Source organism: Equus asinus, chromosome 7 (assembly GCF_041296235.1).
Source record: "Equus asinus isolate D_3611 breed Donkey chromosome 7, EquAss-T2T_v2, whole genome shotgun sequence".
NCBI classification, from domain to species: domain Eukaryota; kingdom Metazoa; phylum Chordata; class Mammalia; order Perissodactyla; family Equidae; genus Equus; species Equus asinus.
The window spans coordinates 85,481,574-85,505,804 of NC_091796.1; the positions used below are offsets into that span (position 1 = coordinate 85,481,574).

General features: G+C 45.7%; 1 protein-coding gene across 1 annotated transcript in view; it reads right to left on the reverse strand.

Annotated features, from left to right (window-relative positions):
• Nucleotides 1-24,231, reverse strand: part of POMT2 (protein O-mannosyltransferase 2) — a 43,218-nt gene that overhangs the window by 13,146 nt on the left and 5,841 nt on the right. Inside the window, exons 2-11 of the mRNA XM_014840901.3 lie at nucleotides 21,721-21,805; nucleotides 17,428-17,532; nucleotides 15,326-15,434; nucleotides 13,509-13,617; nucleotides 11,796-11,955; nucleotides 10,345-10,451; nucleotides 9,548-9,630; nucleotides 6,892-7,001; nucleotides 2,906-2,972; nucleotides 600-669 (exon numbers count right to left, since the gene is read on the reverse strand). Of these exons, the coding sequence (XP_014696387.2) occupies nucleotides 600-669; nucleotides 2,906-2,972; nucleotides 6,892-7,001; nucleotides 9,548-9,630; nucleotides 10,345-10,451; nucleotides 11,796-11,955; nucleotides 13,509-13,617; nucleotides 15,326-15,434; nucleotides 17,428-17,532; nucleotides 21,721-21,805 (1,005 nt within the window). The remainder of the gene's footprint in view (nucleotides 1-599; nucleotides 670-2,905; nucleotides 2,973-6,891; nucleotides 7,002-9,547; nucleotides 9,631-10,344; nucleotides 10,452-11,795; nucleotides 11,956-13,508; nucleotides 13,618-15,325; nucleotides 15,435-17,427; nucleotides 17,533-21,720; nucleotides 21,806-24,231) is intronic.

Genomic DNA, 24,231 nt, shown 5'->3' on the forward strand with positions numbered 1-24,231 from the left:
TAAAGGCAGCCACTTCAGAAGCAGCTTTGGGCAACTCAAATTTTTTCTTTTTTCCTCTAGGAAAAGGGAAACTGAAAGGTCCCTTCCACGTTCAAAGTTCCCCAAGGCCAAACGAGGCCGCAGAGGCCGGCCTGCTCATCTCATCAGGCTGCACGAGATACTTCTCCCATTCTAGCACAGCAGTATTTTTTTTTAAGTCAATAAATTTTTATTTAAGTAATTTCACAATTCCTTCCACTGTCAATCACCTTAGTTCCTCCAAAGTTGGAGTCATAATCTTTAAGATAGCCCTGTAATCTTTAGGATCCATTTTCTTCAGCCAATTCACCTTAGGGCCACGTTTAGGGTCAGAGTCGATGGATCTGCCTGGTTCTCAATATCATACACCCTCTAAACATGAATAAGTTCAAATCATATTCACTCCTAGAGATAAAATGCCAAATAAAAGACTAAGGACAACTTAAATATGTCTAGCACAGCAGTCTGGTTCCATTTACTAGAGCCTCATGCAAATCGGACTTTTGTTTGTTTCCATCTTTAAAGAACTCCCTACCTCTGGTGCCCATCACTCATTTATCCCAAACAGAAAATTCACTTACTCTTTGTGTTCCAGTCGAATAATGTCTCCATGTCTTACAAATTCCACTGGGAAAGAAGGGTCGAGGGGATCTGCCAAGAAGAAATGAACATTGATATCTGAAATCATTCCCTCATTAGGCTACTATGAATTGAGGGCCTACAGGTAAAGAGTTATCGTACAATGTGGTATGTACTAGAGGCCCCGACAGAGTACTGTGACACCAAAGAGAAAGGGCCCCCAACTGTCTCAGGATTAGAGAAGGGTGTCTTGAAAAGACTCTTAGAGGAGGGGGAGAATCTTGTCAGGTGAACTAGTCGGGGAAAGGCACAGAGATATGAAAGAACAAAACTCATGTGATCAATGGCAAGCGGTTTCGTATGGTTAAGGTCGGGGAGCAGGAAGGAGAGTGGGATAGATGAGGATGTGAACAAGTGGGGCCAGACTGTGGATGCCAGGCTAGGAAACGTGGCCTTTATCTGACAGTCACTGAAGCCCCCACTGGAGGATTTTTAAGCTGGGAAGCCAAATAATAAGATTTTCCATTCAGTAGTGAAAATACAGTCTTCGAAAGATTAACTCCATGCAAACGACCAGTTGCCCAGCTCTCCCAAAAACTGAATGGTAAACCTTGTGCATTTTGCTAGTGATTATCTTGTGTCTGGCCATACACCTGCTATGTGTGAGGCGAAGAAAATGATGAAATGAAAGGACTACTTCCGTATCATCTAGAAGACCAATCAGGATCTAGAAAGGTGATGACAATGGAAAAGGAATCAGCAGTAATAATAGCAACACAGAAGGATCCTTGCAAATTTCCATCCCAAACAGTGAGAGGCTAAAACTCAAGGTCAGGAAAGAGAAATTTGCCAGCACAAATCACCGGCTCTCAAGAGAATTAGATAGCTCAGCTGTAGAGATGCCCATAACTATGTTGGCTTTCAAGGTCTCTTAAAAAGATTAATCAGCAAGATGACAAACCACATAAGTCAATGGGGAGGGAAGTTTTATTTCACATGGATTTGAGGGGGAGGGGTGTTTATAACCATCAAAAACACAAATACCTTAGTCTATACAGTTCCCACTTCTCAAGTGCTTGTAGCTATCTGCCTTCACACCAATCCTTAGTTGTGTGGGTGAAATGTAACCACATTAACCAAGAAGCCACAATGGAATAACAGACCAGAGATGTTGAAAGATTTGGTCCATGCCCACATGACTTCAGAAGTAAAGCGGGTCTTCCCTTACAACCCCTCATTGTGATAGACCACTATGTTTGGCCTGTTGGATCAAAACACAATCAACACCAGTATTATAAAAGTATAGAAAGAGACCCTGATCAATGGTGTCATCCTGTATATTACTGAGAAGTAGGATACAGAGACAGTGGTTGTGTATGCCACATTTCTAGTCTAAAAACCACAGCAATGAAAGGAGCTGGGGAAAGGAACAAAGAAGGTGAATTTAGATGAGCAGTTGCCCACTTCCCCATAAAGGCTTAGGAGCAGCTGACTCGAGACAGACTGAGCCAGGTGGTGTTTGCTGAGGAGTCACAGGGAATACCTGTGGCAGAGGACAATCAGCAGGGGCTCAGAAGGTGAGCAGGAGATGCTTTCTGTCCTCTTCTCAGCTGCAGCAGAAGGCACAGCTTGCAGGTAGCTAGCTGTCTGACCAAAGAAAGGAAGATCCGAATATAGCCTATGTGGTAAAGCCCTGAGAGCCTGAGAGGTGTGCTTCAGAGCAGCCTTGCCCGGCCAGTCAGGGGCAGACCAGCAGGCACCAAGTGAGGTCCCAGGCCCCAGCCTAGACAAGCCCAGCCACAGGGCTGGCAGGCCCTCACATCTATAACTGACTGCCCCAGTCCCGGGGTGAATGTAGCACTCTGCATTTCAAGACAACTTGAGCTGCACCATATGCTGAGGTCTGCGAGGCTTGGTATGCTCTAAATTAGCAATGAGAGCAGCTGCCATGGGGCTGCCCTCAGCAGCCTCAGTTGGGGCCACTCACCAGCCCCTGGCAGCATGTTCAGGTAACCTCTTCTGGATTAAGTCTGAGCCTTGGCCCTGCTCTCTGGCTTCAAAAGGACAGCTCCAAGAGCGAGATCTTATCTGTCTTGCTCATTGCTTATCTCCTAGGCTGACAACAGTGCTTGGAACATAGTAGGCGCTCAATAAATAACTGTTGAAGGTAACTGAGATCAGTAAAGATGCTGTCAAAGACTGCTCAGGAAAGCCCATCACAGTAGCATTCTTGGGGAGGCATGAGAAACGTTAAGGAGGGCTCAAAGTAGGTAACAACACAAGAAGCATCAGTTCCCTACCACATTACCTGAGTTTGTATTATGTTTCTTGATAATCCACAGGTTGTTGTAGTCCTTATGCAAATAGGTGGTGACCTGGGTGGGGATGAGGAGAAGGAGGAGAGGAGAGGAGGACACCATCACTATCAGCACAGCCGGCCACAGGACAATCAACAGCAAACCAATATTGCTAAGCCTCGTTCAGAATCCCCAGCCACCAACCCGAGAGCCCGTGTTTCCCAGTGGGGCTCAGAAGTTGCACAGTGAGCGAAACTCTCTCCTTCCTTCCACATTTAAAGGTCTTTTCCCACGTGAGCCTTTTTGATTTGTCTCTTTGTATCTCTCTGCATCTTGCTTTAAAGTTCCAGCCTCCTAGAGGGAGGAACCACAATACCCTGGGGAACAGACTCCAGCACACAAAGAGTTCATTTTAAAAAGTAATTAAGACCATGCCTCAAACTTTCTAAACGAAAAATTCATGCTATTATATTTTCTAGAATGTGGTCAAATGAAACTAAAAAGATCCATAAATATCTGGTCCTAGAAGCCTAAAGTTTTTAGCCCATGGCGATTTTGTAAACACTTATTTTTTAAAATTATATGTGTGTATGTGCACATGCACATGCATGTAATGCCGCAATTAATCTAACAGCAAAAGCCTGGGAACAGTATAAACGTCCAAGAATAGAGGAAGTTAACATGATGGTATGCCCACAGGACAGAATACTACACAGCCACAGGAAATGCTTCAGAGCTTTTTTCACCAGCACAGGATAAGGCTTATAAAATGCTGACGCTAAAAATAGCTACCATTTATCGCCACATACTGTTCTAATCACTGGGCACTGTTCTAAGCGCTGGGCAAATCTTCTCTTTATGCGTATGTACTGTGCTCACCCTCACCCTACTTACAAAGAAACCGAGGTTAAGTAATTTGCTCAAGGTCACACAGCTTACCAGCTGGAGAGACAGAATTCAACCCCAGGCAGCGAACCACAATCAATGCTCCCAGGATAGAGACATATACAATTATGCCAGTTATGTAAACAAGTACATAAATACGCAGAAACAACAGAAATAGAGGCATTTCTCTTACGATGTGAGTTTTATAACTCCAATCGGACAAAACATGACTGATTTACTTGCAAAGAGATTTGGACTTAGCATTTAGGAAAAGAAGTACACATGTATTGTGGCTGCTTTGTTTCAGCGGCTTTTGTTTTTTCAGAAAAAAAAGAGGGATAATGGTATTAAGAATATACAAGAAGCTAAAAAGTTTTGGGAGCCATAGAGAAATTAAGTGCACACTCTTGAACAAAAGCTACATATAGTCCACCCAGCTTGGATTTGCTCAAAGAAGTTAAGGTTTTGTGGTGCTCGTGCGTGTACTCTGTATTTTGGGTTTTGCTTTTTTTTTTTTTTTACAAAAATCAGTATTATTAAAATTCCTATAAGAAAAATTACTTCTTTATTTTGAGTGTAGTCCATGGCCTCTTTTTCCCATTAAAACATTTGTTTTTAGAGCAGAGTTTTTTATAACATGAGGTCTCCTAGGAACATAGGTATCCTATTACAACAGGATGTTGTCCATCAAACTATGTGCATAAACATTGATCTTCTGGGATTACGTGTAGCTTTTGTTTTCTTTTTTATACTTTTCTATGTTTTCTAATTTTATTTTATAAACGTTATGCTTTAAAAACATTTAAAAATCAAGACCTAGAGTTGTTGACAAGACATTAAATGACAGGGCAAGGAAGGCCACTAGAGGTTATTTAATCCAATCCCCTCAATTTACAGAGGAGGAGAGCGGCTGAGAAAGGCTCAGTGGCTCAGCCAATGACAAAGCCAGACACTTCTATGCCTTGGCCCAGTGAGCTCTCTCTACAGTACCATCATGGTTTCATGCCTCCACACGGGGGCTGCAAGCTTAACAGAGCCTTTCAGAACTTGGCCCTTCTCGCCCTTTGCATAGTGTAGATGTTCCTGTCACCACGTCTCTAACTTTATCTTCTACATGACACCTGTAGCAAGGTATCGCCATGGAAGGCCTAGCTATGGTTTTCTGCCCTGGTTATACCTTAGACTCTTCCGGAGACCTTAAAACCAAAACAAAAATGCACACTGCATGGGCCCCATCCTAGATAATTAGGTCAGAACCTCTGGGGTGGAGCTGAGGCATCAGAACTTTTTAAAAGCTCTCCAGGGGATTCTAAAGTGCAGCCAGGGCTGAGAACCGCTGAGCGAGAGATAAGTGGAGAATCAAGAATGAGAAATTGATACTAAAACCCAATACTCTGCGTCAACTTTCTAGGAAACTAGGAAATAATAATGAAGTGTTTTGAGAAGCAAAATTTCTGGCAAAGTTAAGATATTGATCATTTTGCAAGAAGAGAAACTTCCCTTCCAAGCTTCTCAGAACAAGAGCCTGCCCTGTGCCCTCCACTTCCTCATCCCTCATTACTTCTCAACTCCCTGCCTCTGAGACTTCTGCCCTCCCCACTCCGAGGAAACTATCCTGGTCAGAGTTGCAGGGCTCCTCTGTCGCCGTCCACAGGCCTCTTTCTCAGTCCTCACCTTCTCTGAGGTCTTGTGGCCCTTGAACCGCTGCCCATCTCCTCCTCCTGGAGAATCCCCTCCAGCTCTCCTCCAGCCTCCCTGTTCACGCCCTCCTTCTCAGCCTCTTCTACAGCACCACTCTGAGCGCCTTTAACACTGCCTTACATGTTGCTCCTCCTCAGGGTTCCTTCACTGGCCCTCCTCCCCCTGCACACCCTTTCTGGGCAATGTCACCATCCCACTGTGTCACTAACACCCATATGCTACACACACACCTCTCTCCTGAGAGAAGCCCCAGACCTAAAATACGCAAAGGAAACTCTCTCATCTCCAGAGCCATTCTGCCTCCTCCATTTCTGATTATGGTGACACAGCATTATCACACATACACCTTGACCTCCAAACTATACACCTGGACTTAGCTCATCCCTGACATCCATCAGTTCTCAGGCCCTGACATGCGACCTATGCAGTGTTTCCTGAATCAATTCCCACCTCTATCCCCATGGTCTTTGCCTCCATTCCCCATCCTCTGTCATGATTATTGCCTCCTATCTGGGTCCTTGCCTCCAGTCTGTTTCTCTTGTCAATCCATCACACTCCTACTGGAGCTATCTTTCCAAACTAGAAATCTAATCGCATCTTGCCGTTCCTTAATAACCTTCAATGCCTCCCCAGTATCTACAGAATGAAGTCAAATCTACTGTAACATGTGAGGCCACTCCACAATCTGGCCCCACCAACCTCTCCAACATCCTGTTTCTCTCTCTCGGGTACCATCTACCACAGCCACACCTAAAGCTCCTTAACATGCACACTGATACAGCGTCGCTTACTCATTCAGATAACACTCATGGCTAACCTTTCAATGTCCACTTTACACGTATTATCTCATTTAATTCTCACAACAACCCTAGGATCGAGAGAGGTACTATTTATTTTCCCCAATTTAAAGATGAGAATACTGAAGTACAGAAAGTTTAAGGAGTCATACTCTAATGGAATCAGACAGTCTAGTCTGGTTGTCAGGTCTGTGTTTATAACCACTACACTCTACTCATCATCCCCTTCATGCAAGGCACTGTGCTAGGCAGCGGAGCCTTCCAGGAGCTAGCAATCAAATAGCAAAGAGACAGGAGGAGGGAAGCACTCACAACTTGATGTGAAAACGGTTGCCACACAGGCTTGCAAAGGGTGCCGGGGAAGCCCCTCATACGAGACACCTAACCCGGCACTAGGTAGAGGTGAGTCATGGTGGTCACAGGGGACACCTAAGCTGAAGCCTAAAGAAGCAGGAGTTAGCCAGAAGAAAGAGAAGCGTGCAGGAGGAGGAAGAATGTTTCAAGCAGCAGAAACAGTGCGGGCAAAGGACAGGAGGCAGGAAAGAGAATGGTGAGTTCTGTCATGGCGACCAGTCTGGTGCTGCTCCAGTACAGGTGCACAGAGGCTCACTGACCTGCTGCTGGCGGGCACCAATGCCCTCGGGGTAGAGGTGCCTGTGGGAGTGGAGATAGCCGATGGCCATCCGCAGGTTCTTCACAGTGATCACAGAGCCATAGGCCAGGTCTGGGGGGAAGGAAGACAGTGGAGGGTGGGAGCTGGCACAGTGCTAGAGGCTGCCCCTGCCTGGTAGGGGCCTCGGAAGCCACAGGACTCACTAACGCTCCAACAGACTCCACTGGGCCCAGGGATCCTAAAGCAACAGGCACAGTGGCCTTCTCACTCCAAAGGAGCCTACTCAAGAGGGAGTCCACTACGGGGTCTCACTTATGCCCTGCGCCCCGCTCCCTCCCAAGGACTTCAGAAGAAGCTGGGTACTAACAATGTTATTATCAAAGCATTGTTTATAATAGCAAAAGATTAGCAACAACTTGTCCTTCAGTCAAAGTCTATATGTACACTCAATGGAATAAAGAAGGAAGAAGCATTTTATGTCTTCATCTGGAATACTCTCCAAGATGTGATGTTATAACAGACTATAAACTTTTCACTATACATCCTTTTGTGCCTTTTGAATCTAGCACCATATGAAGTAACCATTCAATGGTGTTTGGGGTTTTTTTACATGAAATTTAAAAAAACAAAACCACCCGAGTAAATAGCTTACCCAAGAGCATCCCCTCCTCTTGCAGGCCCTGGGTTACTGAGGAGCCTCTGTTCCTTATTACTGCCCCTCTTCTCAAGCCCCCATAAACTGACTGCCCAGCCATCCCCGACTCCACTGAAACAGGTCCACCAGCGATCTTCCTCTGTCTTCCTCTGTTCATTCATTTGGTCAACACACTGTATCAATTACACAGTGGATCCAAAGGTGGAGGAGGCCTGGTTAGAGCCCCAGCAGAGCCCAGTCTTGGGGAAGACGGCTTCACACACTCATGAGCACAGCACAGTGGGCAAACGCTCCAGCAAAGGTGTGACAATGTGTGACATGGTGGGAGCCCAGAGCAGGGTAAGATGAATTCTCGCCCAAAGAGTAAGAAGAGTCTGGCTTGACGGGAGAGATCAGAGCTGAGCCAGGCATTTTAAATAACGAGTAGGAATTTGCTAAACTCCACAGCTCCATTTTTCTAAGTTCTCACGCAGGCCAACATATGCAGCCCTGCACACTGCTGACCACCTTTGCTTCTTGAAAGGCTCTCTGTTCCCCTTTCTCAACTCCACACTGCCTCATGGACTGTTCCTCCTCTACCCCCTTCCTCCTGCATTCCCCAGTGACCTCACCTCAGCCCTGTCCTCTTTCTCTTTCTACAGTTTCCTTACAGATCACAGCCACTGCCACAGCATTAATTACCACTTTACTCAGCTGGTTCCTCCTTTGAAAGCATCAGCCACAAGCCTATTGGCTCCATTACACAGATTTCCCCAAGCATCCGAAAGTCAACCTCTCAAATGCAGAACTCAGTATCTGCCTTTCAAAACCAAATTTCTCACCGGCTTTCCTATTTCTCATTCTTTCCATGGTCTTGGAAGGCCCACTGTGTTCTAGTCACCATGCAAGGCAGTAGGGAGGCTAAAATACATAGTGCTTGCCTCCAGGAAAGGCAAGCCTTCAGCGACTGGGCTCAAGTCCTCAGTGACATCTTTCTTCCTCTCTTTCCATGTCCAATCTCCTTGTATGTGCCAGTTTCCTTTTCCCTGTGGCTGCTACCACCATGCCCAACTCAAGTCCCTGCAGTAGCTTCCCAGAGGACACCCCAGCCTCCAATCCCACCCAGCCCTAGCCATCCTATACTTTGCGACCAGTGTCATCTCCCTACAGCACAGCTTTTCTGGCCTCCTCCCAGCTCAAAGACCTCCAATGGGTCTCTACTGTCTGTTTAATGTAGTCAAACACCTCATCCAAACTTTTCAAACACTCATAACCTGGGCCCAACCTATCTTTTCAACCTTATTTCCAGCACTTCTCTGTATATACACTGTGCCTTAGGTTTTGCCCAGTTCTTGGCTTTGATCATGCTGTCCCTGCTGCTCAATACGCCCTCTCCTCCCTCTCCATCTGTTGAAATCTACCCATTCTTCCAGGGCCTGAGTCCAAGGCAACTTACTCTATGTCCCTTGATCCCTCCAACCTCCTGACAGGAGTGATCTCTCACATCCTTCGGTTCTCATAGCTCTGTGTCCCCTCCTTATATACTTAACACACGTGGTCATATCAGGTAGACATCCTCTAAACCGGACTCCATACTCTGGAAGGCATCCATCCACAGCCTCCAATGTGGCTAACACTTGCTCAGTTACTATTTGTGAATAAGTGAATGGATGTGAGTCATAGAATACTGTGGTAGAAATTGACTATGAGCCCTGAAGGGCCTTGCTCTTTCACCAGATTCTCTCTGGTTGGCCTTCCCACAGAGCAGGCCTGGATGCTTCCACAGCCACAATGGAGAGTTCTTCTTCAGGGTCAAAGAGCTTGTAGCTCAGGACGTCTTCCTCTGCACTCCCTGTGTCCCGACTTCCTCTCTTGAGTGCTCATACCACTCAAACTGGATCTTTCTCCCACTTTGTCATCTACAGGCTAAAAAAACTCAAGCTATCATACACATGCTTTCCAACTGAACTCCCAGGAAACCCTTCTGCCTTTCTACCTCCGTAAAGGCCGAAGAGACACTCACATTCAGGGATGGAAGCATTGTGAAGGTTGTTTCCTGAAAGCCGGGCCTGGAAGGCAGAACTGAAGAAGCCATCACCAGGACCACTGTGGGGAAAGGAGGAGCAGAAGAGAGCCAAGTTAATGGAGTGAACCTGTGATTTCCTAGAAACCCTGCTCTGTGCAGTTAGTTTAAAAGAGGTACAAGCAGAGTGGTACTGTGGTATCGGGGGACAGACACGAGTGATGGAGTCAGAGAAACTGGGGTCCAAATCCCAGCTCAGCCACTTACTAGCCAGGTGACCTTCAGAAGTACCTAACTCTGTTTAACCTCAGTTCCTCATTTATAAATTGAGGATTTAAAAAAAATCAAAAGAAGATTTTTTGAAAGATTTTTAAAAAAAAAATTTTTTTAAATCAAAATGGTTATGATTAAATGAGATAATGAGCACAAAATGCTGAACACAGTTCCTGACACTTAGTAGCCACTTGTGAAGTGGGAGCTGCTGCTGGCGTTCTTATCCTCGCTCCAACTGCACAGCCTCACGGCGGCCCATCCCTGCTCAGCACAGGGAACTTTGTTTAGGGGTAAGGGGCAATTTGGCTATTAGGAAATTCTCCTCTTCCTTCAGGTCGGCGTGCTGGCCTTTCTGAGTCCTCTGGATACCCAAAAGATAGAACATAGGAAGAAATAAACAGGAAGAAGAACCTGGGTCTCCCTCCTATCATCCCAACCACAGACCCAGGAAATCACATGGCTTATCCACAGGCTTAGAGATAAGAAAAGACCAGCCGCTAGAGGCGGGGAAGACGCTGCTGTACCTTTTATTCAGCACCATGAAATGAACAGCATAAGTGGCCGTGTAGAGAGCCAGGGGTAGCACTATGAGGCACAGGATGCGAGCAGTCAGGTGTTTTCCCACAGTCACCTGCAAACAGAGCCAGGGTGGGGTGCTGGGCATTCCTTATACCTTATATGTGCATAATATGTAAGTTTTTATAAATAAGTCATATCATAAAAAATTAAAACACTAATGGCCAAAAAGAAAGAAGAATATGTGGAAACCCTAAGCCTTTCCATAACACCCTACCACCCAAGCACTCCAGGGGACTGAACTTGGGCAAGCCCAATGCTGCCTGTTCAGGCCCTCACCCAGGACCCCAGGCTGTCACTGTGCTGCTGACAAAGCGTTGCCTGCATCTCCAGCATCATCACTCATTAGTCCCCTCTACATCCCAGTCCCACTGAAATCCTTGTACTTTCCCATGCTCCCTGTACTGTGCCAGCCCCACTCATCACATGGACAACTGCTCCTTATCTTAACTTCAGGCCTCAGCTGCCTCCCAGAAGCCCTCCTGGATCACCTGAGACTGGGCTGGTGCCGTCCTCTGCTCTCACAGCACTTGCTGGCTGGGTTGTAATTGCCTGTTTACTTATTTCTCTCTCTCCATTGTCTCTAGTGGGCAGGAATCTTTGTTTTATTCATCTGCATATTCTGTGTTTCACACTCAGTGGATGGTCTGTCTATATCTTCTGAATGAAAAAATGAACTTGCTGGGACTCTGGTTCAGAGGTGATGGAGATGCATTATAGCAAAGAAGTTCAGGCCTGGAGTCAGCCTCCCTTAAGTCTGAATCCTAGATCTACCTTTTATTATTTATATGACCCTGGGAAAGTTATTACCTCTTGAGGTCTCAGTTTCCTCATTTGTAAAGAAAGGGTAATAACTACCTACCTCACAGGACTGTTATGAGAAGTAAATGACATATGAAGGTAAAGCATTGTGCATAGTGCCTGGCATAAAATCAGCTCTTAATAAACAATAGTGTAATAACCCCTAAAGGCCCTTACTGGCCTCCAAATCTGGAGACCCTGGATCAGGAAAAGAAAGTTGTAAATTCAGAAAGTCATCCCACCATTTTACCTAAGGTCCCATGCAGTCAGTATCTGCCATATATTTGGCATGAACCCAGGTGGACAGAATTCCCTGACTGGGTAGTTTGTAGAGCATTTTAAAAACAACACAGAAACGAACACTGCAAGAGAATTCCAAGGATGTCAGTCCATCCTCTCCCTTTTTTACACCTCTCCAGCCTCTCAGCAATGGCCCGCTTCCTGCTCTTGTGCTGCCTACAGAGGGCGGCAGGATCCAGCCCACCTCAGGCCCCGAACACAGCCACTCCACTGCCTACAGCAGAGGCGGAGAAAGGCCACCAGCTCTGTGAGCAATACTAGGGAGGAAAGACATTTCTACAAACACTTGGGTTCTCACCAGTGAAAGACTGAGGTCTCCAAACAGGTGCCAAAGGTCTGAAATGGTGTTCCACCCCACTTGCACGATGATAAAGAGGCCAACAAACTTGACCCCTAAAGCACCAGCCAGATTAATGCCAGTCAGGCTGAGCCAGAACCACCAGGGGGCAGAGAAGGGCCTGCAAACCAACAAGATAGAGAGCAGTTGGCAGCTGGAATCAAACCCCAAAGCAAGGGCAGCAGTGGGAATGGGCAGAGGTTCTCTGACCCTGAGAGGCGGGGCTGAGCCCTCCATCTCGAGGGCTCCCAACCCCAGGGGACCACAGCACGGCTCCAAGGGGGTGGTCAGTGAAGCCCCTGAAACTGCAGGAAGCACAGTGTGGGAGTGAGCAGGACCTTCTTCTGGGGAGAGGGGCCACAGCTTTCCTGGCTAAGCACAGGGCTTAAAGTAAGCAAGAGGTTCATTCTCCAGAAGTGACCAATCACATAGAAGTAAAAGGAAAATCCAGGGAAGCCCGCTGGATTCAGTCAGCCCTCTCCTTTGTGTCACCTCTGGCCTGGTAAAAGCCAGCATTTACTGAGTGCTTACTACGTGTCAGGCACTGTTCCAAGCACTCTACACACACTGACTCTCTGACCTTCACTACAACCCCATGAGGTAGGTCCTATTATTACCCTCTTTTTACACATGAGGAGATTGAAGAACAGAGAGGTTAAGTAATATAGCTAGCAAGCAGAGGAGCATGGCTCTAACCCCAGGAGTCGGTTCCAAGGTTTGCTATACCTATAGCACCCAGAACTCTGTGCTGCAATTCTCTGATCACCCGGCTCCTCACTAGCCAAGACCTATGTACCTGTGTACCTCCAGCTCTCAGCACAGCACCTGGCACATAGTATGTATTCAAGAAATGGCAGGCAGAAGTGGATGCGGTAGAAGATAACCCAAAGCCAGAGAGGGCTGGTGGTCACGCATCAGGCTTTATTAGCATAACATAATGAGTTTGGCCATGGTAAAACAAAGCCAACTTCTGGAAAACCCTGGGCAGAGCCAGCTGTTTTGGTCTGAATAGACTGAATGACCTATTCTACTCTCTCCGAGGCAGAGGACGATCCGGAAAAGACCATTCTGGAGGACGATCAGGCCCTCCAGAACAGCTTTAGAACAACCAGGGCCTGCAGGGACCCTCTTGATTGGTATGGACCATTCAAGCCAAGCGATATAGACATTATTCCCATCATTAGGTCAGGACTGGCTGCAACCACCAAGGGCAGGGAGACAAAGAGTTCCCAGGTAGTACCAATCCTGGTGCCCTCCCCTCCAGGACAGACAACATGAAGGATAAGGTTGTTCTGGGATCTCCTAATTAGCACTGGTGTCAAGAGGTGGCTTATAAGATGGGGCAGGGGGAAGGCATTAGGACCCCTCCATACTATCTACAAACCCCTACCCAAATCCACCCCTTCTGTAAAAATAATAATAATATTCTTGAAAGAGACAACTGACATTTTCTTAGTCTTATATAAAGCAAAAAAAAAAAGCATAGAAAACTTTTAAAAATCTATTTTTATGATCTAAAATGGGCAATCTAAGTTAAAAAAAAAAAAAAGTGTGCTTGCCTTAAACTCAGCTTCAAGACAAGTCCTCGAGGCACCCACCCTGTCCCTGTCCATTACAGAAATTCTGGAGCTGCCACAGCTTCTGACCCCCCTTCCCAAAAATGGTGTTTCTGACCTGTCGGCACAGGAGTTGTACTTGACCATGCTCAGCATGGCAGCCATGATGAAGAACATCAAGATGGGATCAAGGAGGATGTACTGGGACAAAGTGAGGCATCCTGTGTCTGAAAAACATGAGCTCAGTGGTCAAAAAGTGGAACCAGAGAGGGGTCCCCCTGAGAACCAAACACCCCAGCAATAAGAAATGGTGCCCCCTGAACTAATTGCATGTAATCATTTGTGCAGTCAAGACCAGATGGGCCACTGAGTCATCACTGAGTCATCGGGGGGGTAGGTGGAAGGCCACAGCTTTGGAGCACACCAAAGCCCAACGATATGAAACAGCATCTCACACTGCTTTCAGGCCCTTGACCCAAGAAAGGATCACGTCATTCAGTCAGAGAGAGCAGTCCCGAGATGAGGGCTCCTCCTTGTTTCCACCGTCAGAAAGGGAGTTCTGCCACAGACTGCCTACACTGGGATAGGGCCTCACCATTTTACACGGAGTCTCTGTTGGGAGTTTCTTCACCATACAGAGGCCAAAGTGACTTTTTTTAAACAAATTTCATTACATCATGCCCCTGCTTAAAGCCTCCAATGTCTTCGCATCTCACTCAGACTAAGAAACTCCTTGTGACGGTCACCAGAGCCTGCATGGTCCCCCTACCCACCACCCGCTGCCTCCCTCCCTCCACTCTGGCCACACTGGCCTTCTTGCTGCTCCTTAAATCCATCACATGCTGCCTTCACCAGGAACACCGCATAAGCTGCTCCCTCTGCCTGAACACTCTTCCCTCAGTTCCCTGTGTGGCTTAATCTTTCGCTCCACTCAGGTCTCCACTTAAGGCCACCTGCTCAGGAAGCTCTTCACCAAGCACCCTACATAGAATGGAATCATCCCCACTACTCTCTCTTTTATCCCACACTGTTTCCTACATTGCATCTACTGCTGAAGATGCCACATTACAGACATTAATTTACTTGCTTATTTACTGTCCGCCCCACTAGTGGGTAAGCTACATGATGGCAAAGCACCTCATTGGTACCAAAAAAAGTGGTCTGGCACAGGGTAGATGCTTGAAAAATAGCTGTTGAATGAAAAATGAATAAATGCTGAATGGATAAATAACTGAAAAGGGAAATTAAACACATGAGGAAAAAGCCACCAGTCCTCGACAGGGAGACCCTATAATCTCACAAGATATCTGTCAAAACAAAGCCAGAACTGCCCCTAAAATACCCACTTAAATTGGTCCGGACTTCTTTAAATGTTAAGCTCTATGAGGTCATGAATTCGCTTTCATAAGAACAAGAATAGCAACAGGATCAATTTCTAGGGCTCATCTCTCATTTATCCATGTGAGGATTACCCACAGAAAATATTTTAAGTTCCCATTTTGCTATCCCCTGCCGCCCAGCTACTTCTGAGGCATTTGCCTTGCATTCAGTTGAAATTACTTTAAGGAATGCAAACTAATCTTGACGGTAACCTAAGAGAAGCATAATTAGAGTTGTAAGCCTCCTTCAAACACAAACACACAAATTTATCTCGTTGTCCATTCCAAACTCAAATGTGGATAAGTGGGAGATCATCTATTCCTTGGGATTACCCATGCCAACGCTCCCCTCCAATAACATAAAGGCTTGCTACATACAAGTACTTATATGTGTAAGTATAACCAGTGAATAAAATGAGATTTGTAGCACATTCACCCAATCCTAAAGTTACTTAAGAACCAGGCCCATAGATGGGCCCCTTGAACATATTGATTTCCAGCTATATTTATAGTGTGGCAGTCAATTTCCCAAGAAAGGTGGTACAGGACAACTTACCAAAGGTGAGAAGGGCAGCCGTGAGGAGTGCTGCCGGGAGGGACTTGGACAGCTCCAGTACAGTGAGGTAGGCAAAGGGGACCAGCAAGGAACCAAGGGAAGCACAGAACTACAGAAGGAAAAGAGACGCAGTCAAGTAACCTGCTAAACTAAGCATCAGGGACCTACTTGACTTAGTACAAACTAATGTTTAAGATGTAAGATCCTGGGGCCCCGTGGCTGAGTGGTTGAGTTTGTGCGCTCTGCCTCGGTGGCCTGGGCTTTTGCCATTTCGGATCCTGGGCGCGGACATGGCACCACTCATCAAGCCATGCTGAGGCAGCGTCCTACATGCCACAACTGGAAGGACCCACAACTAAAAATATACAACTATGTACCAAGGGGCTTCGGGGAGAAAAAGGAAAATAAAATCTCTGGGAAAAAAAAAAAAGGATGGAGGACCCTGATGAAGGCATGACTTGCTGATTGAAAATCACCTGGACCATTTATAAATAAGAAAGGGGTAGTGCCTCTTAAAGCATCAAATCAACAACACTTATATTCCGTTGAGCACCATCTTGTGCACTGACATGAAATCAGCAAAGTTCAGCAAGGTGTGGGCAGGATGGCACAGTGGTTTCAACTGGGGGACTCCAGGGTTGGACTGCCCCATCACTGCTAGCTGTGACCTCAAGAAAGTCACATCTCTGAATCTCAGCCTCCTCATCTATGTAATGTGAAAAATAAGAGTTCCTACCGCATAGGCTTTCCTCTGAAGATTAAATGAGCTAAAGTTTCATTAACAGGTGGATAGTGTTCCATAAACATTACCTTCCATTCCAAAACTGTGGGTACAAGTTGAAAAAGACCTCCTTGAAGGTGTCTTGATATTTTAGAGAGTTCTAATGTCATTTCTCCCTTGGCTCTTTTCTTCAATCACACCAGAAACCACTTTTTAATCTACAGGTTGTATTTTGATTTTGGAAAAAAAAGACTGTTTGACACTTAGCAGCTGGAGGGCTGTTTTTTTGTTTTGTTTTGTTTTGTTTTGTTTTGTTTTGAACCACCAGCCATATCTCTACCTCCCTACCTGCTCATCAAAAGTAAACAAACAAGCCCAGGGGAATGGAAATTCTCACATTTCTGTTGTCACTTTTTGTCAACAGAAAGCAATGTGTCCTAGTGTGAAAGGGAACAAGGCTGTTACATTTGCTGTCTCAGTTTCCATAGCAAGCCCGCAGTGAGTCAGGCTATATCCAATTATGTATGCTATGTGGTGTTCAAAAGTCATTAGGAAGACACAGAATCACTTAAGAACATGAACTTGAGGGTAGGGGACATTCCCTGTTTAATATGGTATGATACAACCATGCAAATCATCCAATGATAGCCCAAATAAGCACACAGCATTTATCTCAAGTGCTCTGAGCTCCTCAAGGAAAGGAGCTTGCAAATGCCGCCTTCTCTGAGAGCTCCACGTTGGAGTCAGTTTCTGCAGGTTTCATTAGCTACAAGTATGGGGTCTCAATAGAGCGGGGTGTTTAGGCCCTGCCACCCTCCATCAAGGCTGGTAGTGGGACTCAAAGCAAATACAAGGCCTCCCTTAAAAGACTGGAAAACCCCTTGTGTGTGCCTGAAACCTTCATGGGGAAAGAAGCAAGAACCTGGTGACAGGGACGTAGGATACTGAAATCTTAGGAAAAAAAAAAAAAGGCCCTAGAGGTAGGCAATGCTCAAGCAGTTCTGGCCGCAGAGAGGAAGAATGGGTAGCTTGCCAAAGTCAGGGCTGTAGGAGACTCCTGGCTGCCTGGGTCTCAGGCTGCTCTCCAACCTGAAGTCTGATGCCTCACGGGGGCAGGTAACAGGCGACAGTGTGTGCTCGCTCCTATCTATCTAATCTCTGTAGTATCTGTGGCCTCCCTTCCCTTCTTACCCACCCCAGTTCTGAATCTCCACACTTGAATCTCTACTACAGGATGGGGCTCCAATCTTCCTCCCCTCCCCCACCACCCCAAAGTCCCTTTATCTACACCTGCCACCACTCCAGGGCTTCCAACTGTAACATTTCTGACTCAGTGTGGCCCCAGGGTTGAGTCAATCTATATCAAGTCAGGAAGCCTTACTCCTCTCATTCCCATGTAGTTGTGATGCTCATATTTGTCCCCAGGCTTCTGGAAGGAAAAGGTACCATCATATCCACTCAGGTAGCCAGCAAGACCTATCAGCATCTGAGGAGAAAAGGAGAACAAACAAAAAGATGAGAGACCTGTAAGGAGATTCCTCTGTCCCCTGAACTTCCCCACAGCTGCACCCAGACTTTGGCTTCTCTTGACAACTGTCCACGGAAGGAGCTGCCAATGTGACATTTCCTCCTGCAGCTGTTGCAGAGCAAAGAATCTTCTGTCTACAGAGCTCACTGCTTGGAACAAATCCTCCCTTGTATCAAGGCCAAGTTCTTGGGAACAGTGCAGACTGAACACTTAGGAAGAAAAAATCCCACAACTGGAAGGGCAGGGCCAGTGAAGGGCCAGCTCTCTCCTTCAGCCTTATTTCATTTGCTATGAAATAAAACATGACAGCTCATGGCGGAGGCCATGGGCAGGGGCTGATTCCTGGGAGACGGGCCCACTGAAAGGGAATTGGGGTTACAAGTCAGAATGAGGAGGGAGAAAAGCGGCCAAGGAGCTAAACACCAGGAAGAGGAGAAGGGAAGAAAATGGGAAAGAGAAATGCACAAAGACAGACACATTTCCCCAGAGGGGAAGAAAACAGTCCCAATGGAAAAAATGCCAAAAGGCACTGGTTTCTCCCATTTCCAATATTGCAAAGGAGGGCAGCCTTGGAATGTCCCAAACCAGAACAAATCAGCTATACACCGAGACTGCGAGCCATGCATCCTTCAAGACGTTCTTGAGGCCCAGCTTCTTCCTTTCTGTCTTTCCTTGGCCATCAACAGTGTAAAATACTCTGTTCCACACAAGCAATCAGAAGCAGCTAAAATATAAAAACTGTCAGCAAATAGGAAGCATCTGTACCAGTCCAGGCTGCCCCAGCCTGACCCCCGGGCTCAGGTTAGGCTGCGTGGAAGGACAGAATACACTGGCTGGGGAAGGAAAGGCCCTCCCAGCAACACTGCTTGTGGGGGCCTGGATTTGGACCACTAACCAGCCCACTTTTTTCTTTAAGTAGTTCTAAACAGGGTCACTCTCTATAGTTCCAAGTCAAGGTATAGAAGCCAAACTCCAGCAGCAAAAAATTATAAAGCCTTGTTTTAGAAGAAGAATCCCAGGGTTCAGAAGTTAATTTAATTAATTTAATATAAAGTAATATAAGATATTGAAAAGACAGAGCCATCCAAATACCTAGATGAACTAAAACTGACATGTGACAATCAAATGGATGCCCCTTCCCACCTGGGATCTCAGAGGACAAACCCACCTGGTGCTAGCATAAATTCCCAGGCTGCTGGGCTGGGCTGTAGAAAGAAATGCACAGATGGTTTGGATCTCAGTACCCCATAACTAGCTCTCTGGTTGTGGATGACAATGTCTCTGAACTACAGGCAATAAAACCCTCCTTGCAGAGGGCTGTGAGGGTTAGAGGTGAGGCTGTAGGTAACACCTGGTACTATGCCAAGCACTTAACAGACACTAAAAGGCAGTTCCCTTAAAGTTAAAAGAAGCCCTGAACTAATTTCCTAACTAAATGACTCATTGAAATCAATTGAAAAAAGAACAATCTACTAGAAAAATGGGCGAATTCATAGAAAAAATAGAAATGGTTAATAAACACATGAAGAAAATGTTCAACCTAACTCATCAAGACGTGCAAATAAAAACTGTGATAGATCATTTTTTACTCTCAAATTGACAAAGTTTGGAAAGTATGATCACACCAGTGCTGGCAATGGTGTGGGGGAAGCAAGCCCCCTCAGTCTGTTGGTAGGAGTATATATGATTACAATATTTTTGCAGGAAAACTTCGCAATATCTAATAGAAATTTCAATGTGCATATCCTCTGACTCTTTAGTTTGGCTGCTGAGAACCTTTTAGATACACCTGCACAACTATGAAAAGATAGACATACAAGGATGGTCAATGCAATGTCTTTGGTAATGGCTAAAAACTGGAAATAACATAAAAGCCAATTGAAGAGGGGTAAAAGAATTTATGGCACATCTGTATGATGGAAAACAGCCATTAAAAAGACTGGGGTACATTTTTATGTGCTAATGTGGGAAGAAGTTAAGATATACCATGTTTAAAACAAAAGTTGCTGAACAAGTTTAGTCTGATCCCATTTGTATATACAAATTGTTCATGTGTACGTATATAAATACATACACACTTATATTTGTACAAAAAATTTCTGAGCGGATATATCGGAAACTGTTAACAAAGGTGACCATGGTTACCTCTGAGGAACAGGAATGTGGGGAAAGGTAGTTTTTGGCCTTCTACTTCCTTCTGTACTGATCACATCTCTTACAATGTGCACATATTTTTCTTTCTTTTCAAAGCACCCATGTGACTGGGGCCCCCAGGTGGCCAGGGCTGGGGGCCAGAGAGAAGCAGCAGGTGCTGGCCTCAGTTCTGCAGGAGAAAACTTCCTACTCGCCACTGCAAGGGGCTTTTTGATTCTTTGACTGGGTTCGCCTCAGAACCTATAACAGCTACTTTGCTCATCACTCTCCTTCAACCAGGTAGAGCACAGGACCCTCACGAAATAAGTCAGGTGGGCACACAGGCAGAACACTCCCGGGGTGCAGCCTTAGAAAGAAGCGTCCATTTCTCCCTCCACACAGGGGCCAGGTGTGAGGATGGGCAGGCTTCGGTAAAAACCAATCAGCGAGTGTTTCCCACATGCATGTCTGCTCTGTGCTCAGCACTAGGGGACCCCAAAGGCGGACAGGAAGTGCCCAGCTGAAAGACAAGGCTGGCTTCCTATGAAAACTCTCCTCCATCAGAGATCTGGTTCCCAGGCTAGCCCAATGCAAACATTCCTCAAGTTCTGTAGCTTAATCCTGTAGTAGTAAAAGATGTAGTCCGCATACGGGGCAAGGCAAGTTCACAAGGCGGTGTGTGCAATGGCTAAGGGGGCAAACTCTAAGCCAGTCTGAACCTTGACTCTGCCGCTTATTAGCTTTCCTCCCACTGCAAACTACTTATCCTCTCCGTGCCCCAGTTTCCCCATCTGCAAAATGGGGTTACAACTGTACCTACTTCATAGGGTTGCTCTGAGGATTACATAAGACAATGTATTTAAAGTGACCAGAATAGACTAAGTGTTCAATTGCTCTTAGTTTTATTGTTGTTATCTTCTAAAGGAGACAGGTAGAGGCATAACATTTTCTACTCCTTCTCTGGGCCCAGAGCTAATTTTGAAATAGGCCACCCATCCCACTTCCCTCTCCATCCCTCCCACTTGCAGGGCCTTCTCCCTGTCCCTATCCCATGCTCTTGTGCATCTCTAGGTCCATCTGTCACAGATTACCACAGCTGCCTTCATCCCTAATTACTCCATCCTCCAGATCCCTCCTCCACTTCATAACAGGCAAATTCTCGTCCCCTTGATGCCAAAGATCTCAGCCTACAGTTAGGAAGAAAGGACTGGGAGAACGCCACAGCTAATTCACTAGCCTTCTCAGAGGAGTTTGTTTTTAAAAGAGTAAAATGAACTCTGACTGGCAGAATTTCTAATTGTAAAACATGTGAGAGGTACCAGGCAAACAGCGTGCACGCTGGGAGCGGGGAGGGGAAAGGAGGTGCAGACTATCAGCTCCCCAAGCTATTTCTGCGTTATGCAACATATTCCTTCTCTCATTTCTTTTTTCAATTGAGATAAAATTCATATACCATAAAAGTCACCATTTTTAAAGTGTACAATTCAGTGGTTTTTAGTATTTTCACAAGGTTGTGCAACCATCACAACTACCTAATTCCAGAACATTTCATCACCCCAAAAAGAAACCCCATATCCATTTGCAGTCACTCCTCAATCCTCCCTCCCCCCAGATCCTGGCAACTACTAATCTAGTTTCTGTCTCCATGGATTTGCCAAGTCTGGACATTTCATATAAACGGAGTCATATAATATGTGGCCTTCTGTGTCTCACTTCTTTCACTTAGCAGAATGTTTACAAGATTCATTCATGTTGTAGCAGGTGTCATTCCTTTTTGATGGCTGAATAAAATTTCACAGTACAGATACACCACATTTTGTTTATCCATCCATTAGTTGACAGACACTCTCTCCATTTCTGAGTGCAGAGGACTCCTAAAAACACCAAAACTTTTCCAGGAAAGCAGCTTGTCTGGAACGTCAGGGAATTCTTTCTACAGGCCCAAGAATTAAATCCAAACCTGAGACTTGGCTCCAACCCTAGGAGAGAGCTGCCGTTCACCATGCTGCTCACCTTTCCCAGAGGTGGGTGCACATCAAAGAAAAAAGTGCGGTTGATATAGTAACTTCCCATCTTTCCAAAGTGAGTCTCATCCCAACTAAAGGGAAAACAGAAAGAGAAATGAGAACCTTAAGTTATCACACAACCCACATACCCTTAAGAAAGCAAGGGTAAAGTTACTGTTAAAACCACAGCCCATGAGTTTCAAGCAATTCATGAGAAAATTTGGATTAAAAAAAAAGGTTTGACAAGTGATTTGAGGAAGCAAAATATGAAGCTGGTCGTTAACCTTCATTTAGATAGATAAGAAAAGTCAGCAAATATTTACCAAGCAAGTTATCAAAAATTTAAGTTAGGGCCAGCCTGGTGGCATAGTGGTTAAGTTTGCGCACTCTACTTCGGCAGCCTGGGATTTGTGTGTTCAGATTCTGGGCACAGACCTACACACTGCTCATCAAGCAATGCTGTTGTGGCATCCCACAAACAAAATAGAGGAGGATTGGCACAGATGTTAGTTCAGGGACAATCTTCCTGAAGCAAAAAGAGGAAGATTGGCAACAGATGTTAGCTCAGGGCCAATCTTCCTCAACAACAACAAAAAAAATTAAGTTAAATCTACACTTATTCTGTATCTTGAGTTTCTATTTATTTTAAAAGCACAAGAGCTTTCCTATACTATAGAAAGGTTTGTAGTAAGAGTTTCCTTCCAAGTCTGTTCACTTCTAACCCTGAGCCTATTTTGCTACTAGAAACTATATTACTATTGCTATTACAAACTACACTGTGGGTTACTGATTGGTAAGAGCCTTTAAACCATGGTTGTCATGGGGCTGGCCCTGTGGCCAAGTGGTTAAAGATGCTCGTGCTCCACTTCAGCAGCCCAGGTTCACAGTTTCAGATCCTGGGTGTAGACCTACTCCACTCATCAGCCATGCCATGGAGGCATCCCACATACAAAATAGAGGAAGCCTGGCACAGATGTTAGCTCAGGGCTGATCTTCCTCAAGCAATGACAGAAGAAGACCGGCAATGGCTGTTAGCCCAAGGCCAATCTTCCTCAAGCAATAAAAGAAGAAGACTGGCAACGGATGTTAGCTCAGGGCCAATCTTCCTCACCAAAATAAATAAATAAATGAAAATAAATAAATGAATAAAGCATGGTTGTCACAGGAGTCTGCTTTTGCTCATCAGTCTTGTGACAATTAACCTGCTGACTATAAACTCACTCATCTTATTATAATAAACTAACCAGTATATAAAAATTCAGGACTTTCTTATGAAGAGCCTATCTAAAACCTATCCTCAATGCACAAATTATTTTGCAAGTAAATAAGCGATTCTAATGCATTAGCTTTTAAACACAATGCAAAAACCTTGTTCTTCTACTCAACCACATAAACTTTTCACACCCTGCATGAGGGCTTTCCAGCAGCAGCCCAGTTATCCAGCAGAGGCTGGCCATTTCTGTTTGTCAGTCTCTCCCTGAAGCTCAGAATGGGTGCTTCCTAGCGGCTATCCAACCCCAGGTCAGCTTCCATACGTAGTTATTACCAACTTACAACATTAGGGACAAAACATGCTTTTCCCCAAAATGTAGAGTTCTTCCTTTTTTTCACTCAGTGGGTCCAACAGATAGGCAGAAGAGTAAATTACTTCTGCATCTGCGAAGCACACTGTTTGACATGAAGTGAGGAGAGTGGCATGGTGCTGTCAAAGAGGGAAATAACTTCCAGGCAGTGTGACAAAACAGACTTGCAGAAAGAAGAGATCCAGCGCCAGCTCCACCACTTACGCACAGCATGACCCGGCGAAATCACTCCCCCTCTCTGGGTCTCTTCTCTCACTACACCACGAAGACAATAATAGCATCTGCCATGTCCCCCTCACAGGGAGGTGTCAGGGTGCACGTCAGATAACACACGTGGAAGAAGGCTGTAGAGTATAACCTCCCACACACGCTGGGCACCATTTAAACTGTCTCAACATTTGCAGTTAGTTTTGAAGTCTGTTTGGAAACACTGGCAAAGAGGTATGAGGTTTTTACTGCAAAAATGTCCCAAGTAAAACTAGTAGTGATATTTCCATTTCCTCTCGGCTTTTACTGCTTTTACTGCGTGTTTGTGTTGGGAGGGACAGCCTCCCTGGCTCTCTCTTGTTCCTACAGACCTTGGAGGGTATGCCAGGAACGCAAGGTCCTGACCGCTCTTTACTCGGGCCATTTCTCAGGGTTCTGTTTGCAACAAGGAACCTTGAGGGAAGAGTTAGCATCTCTCCCTTTGGGACAGAGAGCTGTCTTGTTCACTGCTTATTATAAAACAGCAGACTCCTCAAGTTCAGTATTTCTCCGCTGTGCTGCAACCCACTGCATGTGCAGGCATTCATCCAGACCCACGGTATCACATGGGACTTGGGGGGCAGGGGAACCGAGGCCAACATGCTGATGCTTGTCCTGCTTGCTGTGCCATGAAAAATAAAGACCCGTGTCTCTGACCCAAGACTCTGCCTTCTGCCGGCATCCATAAA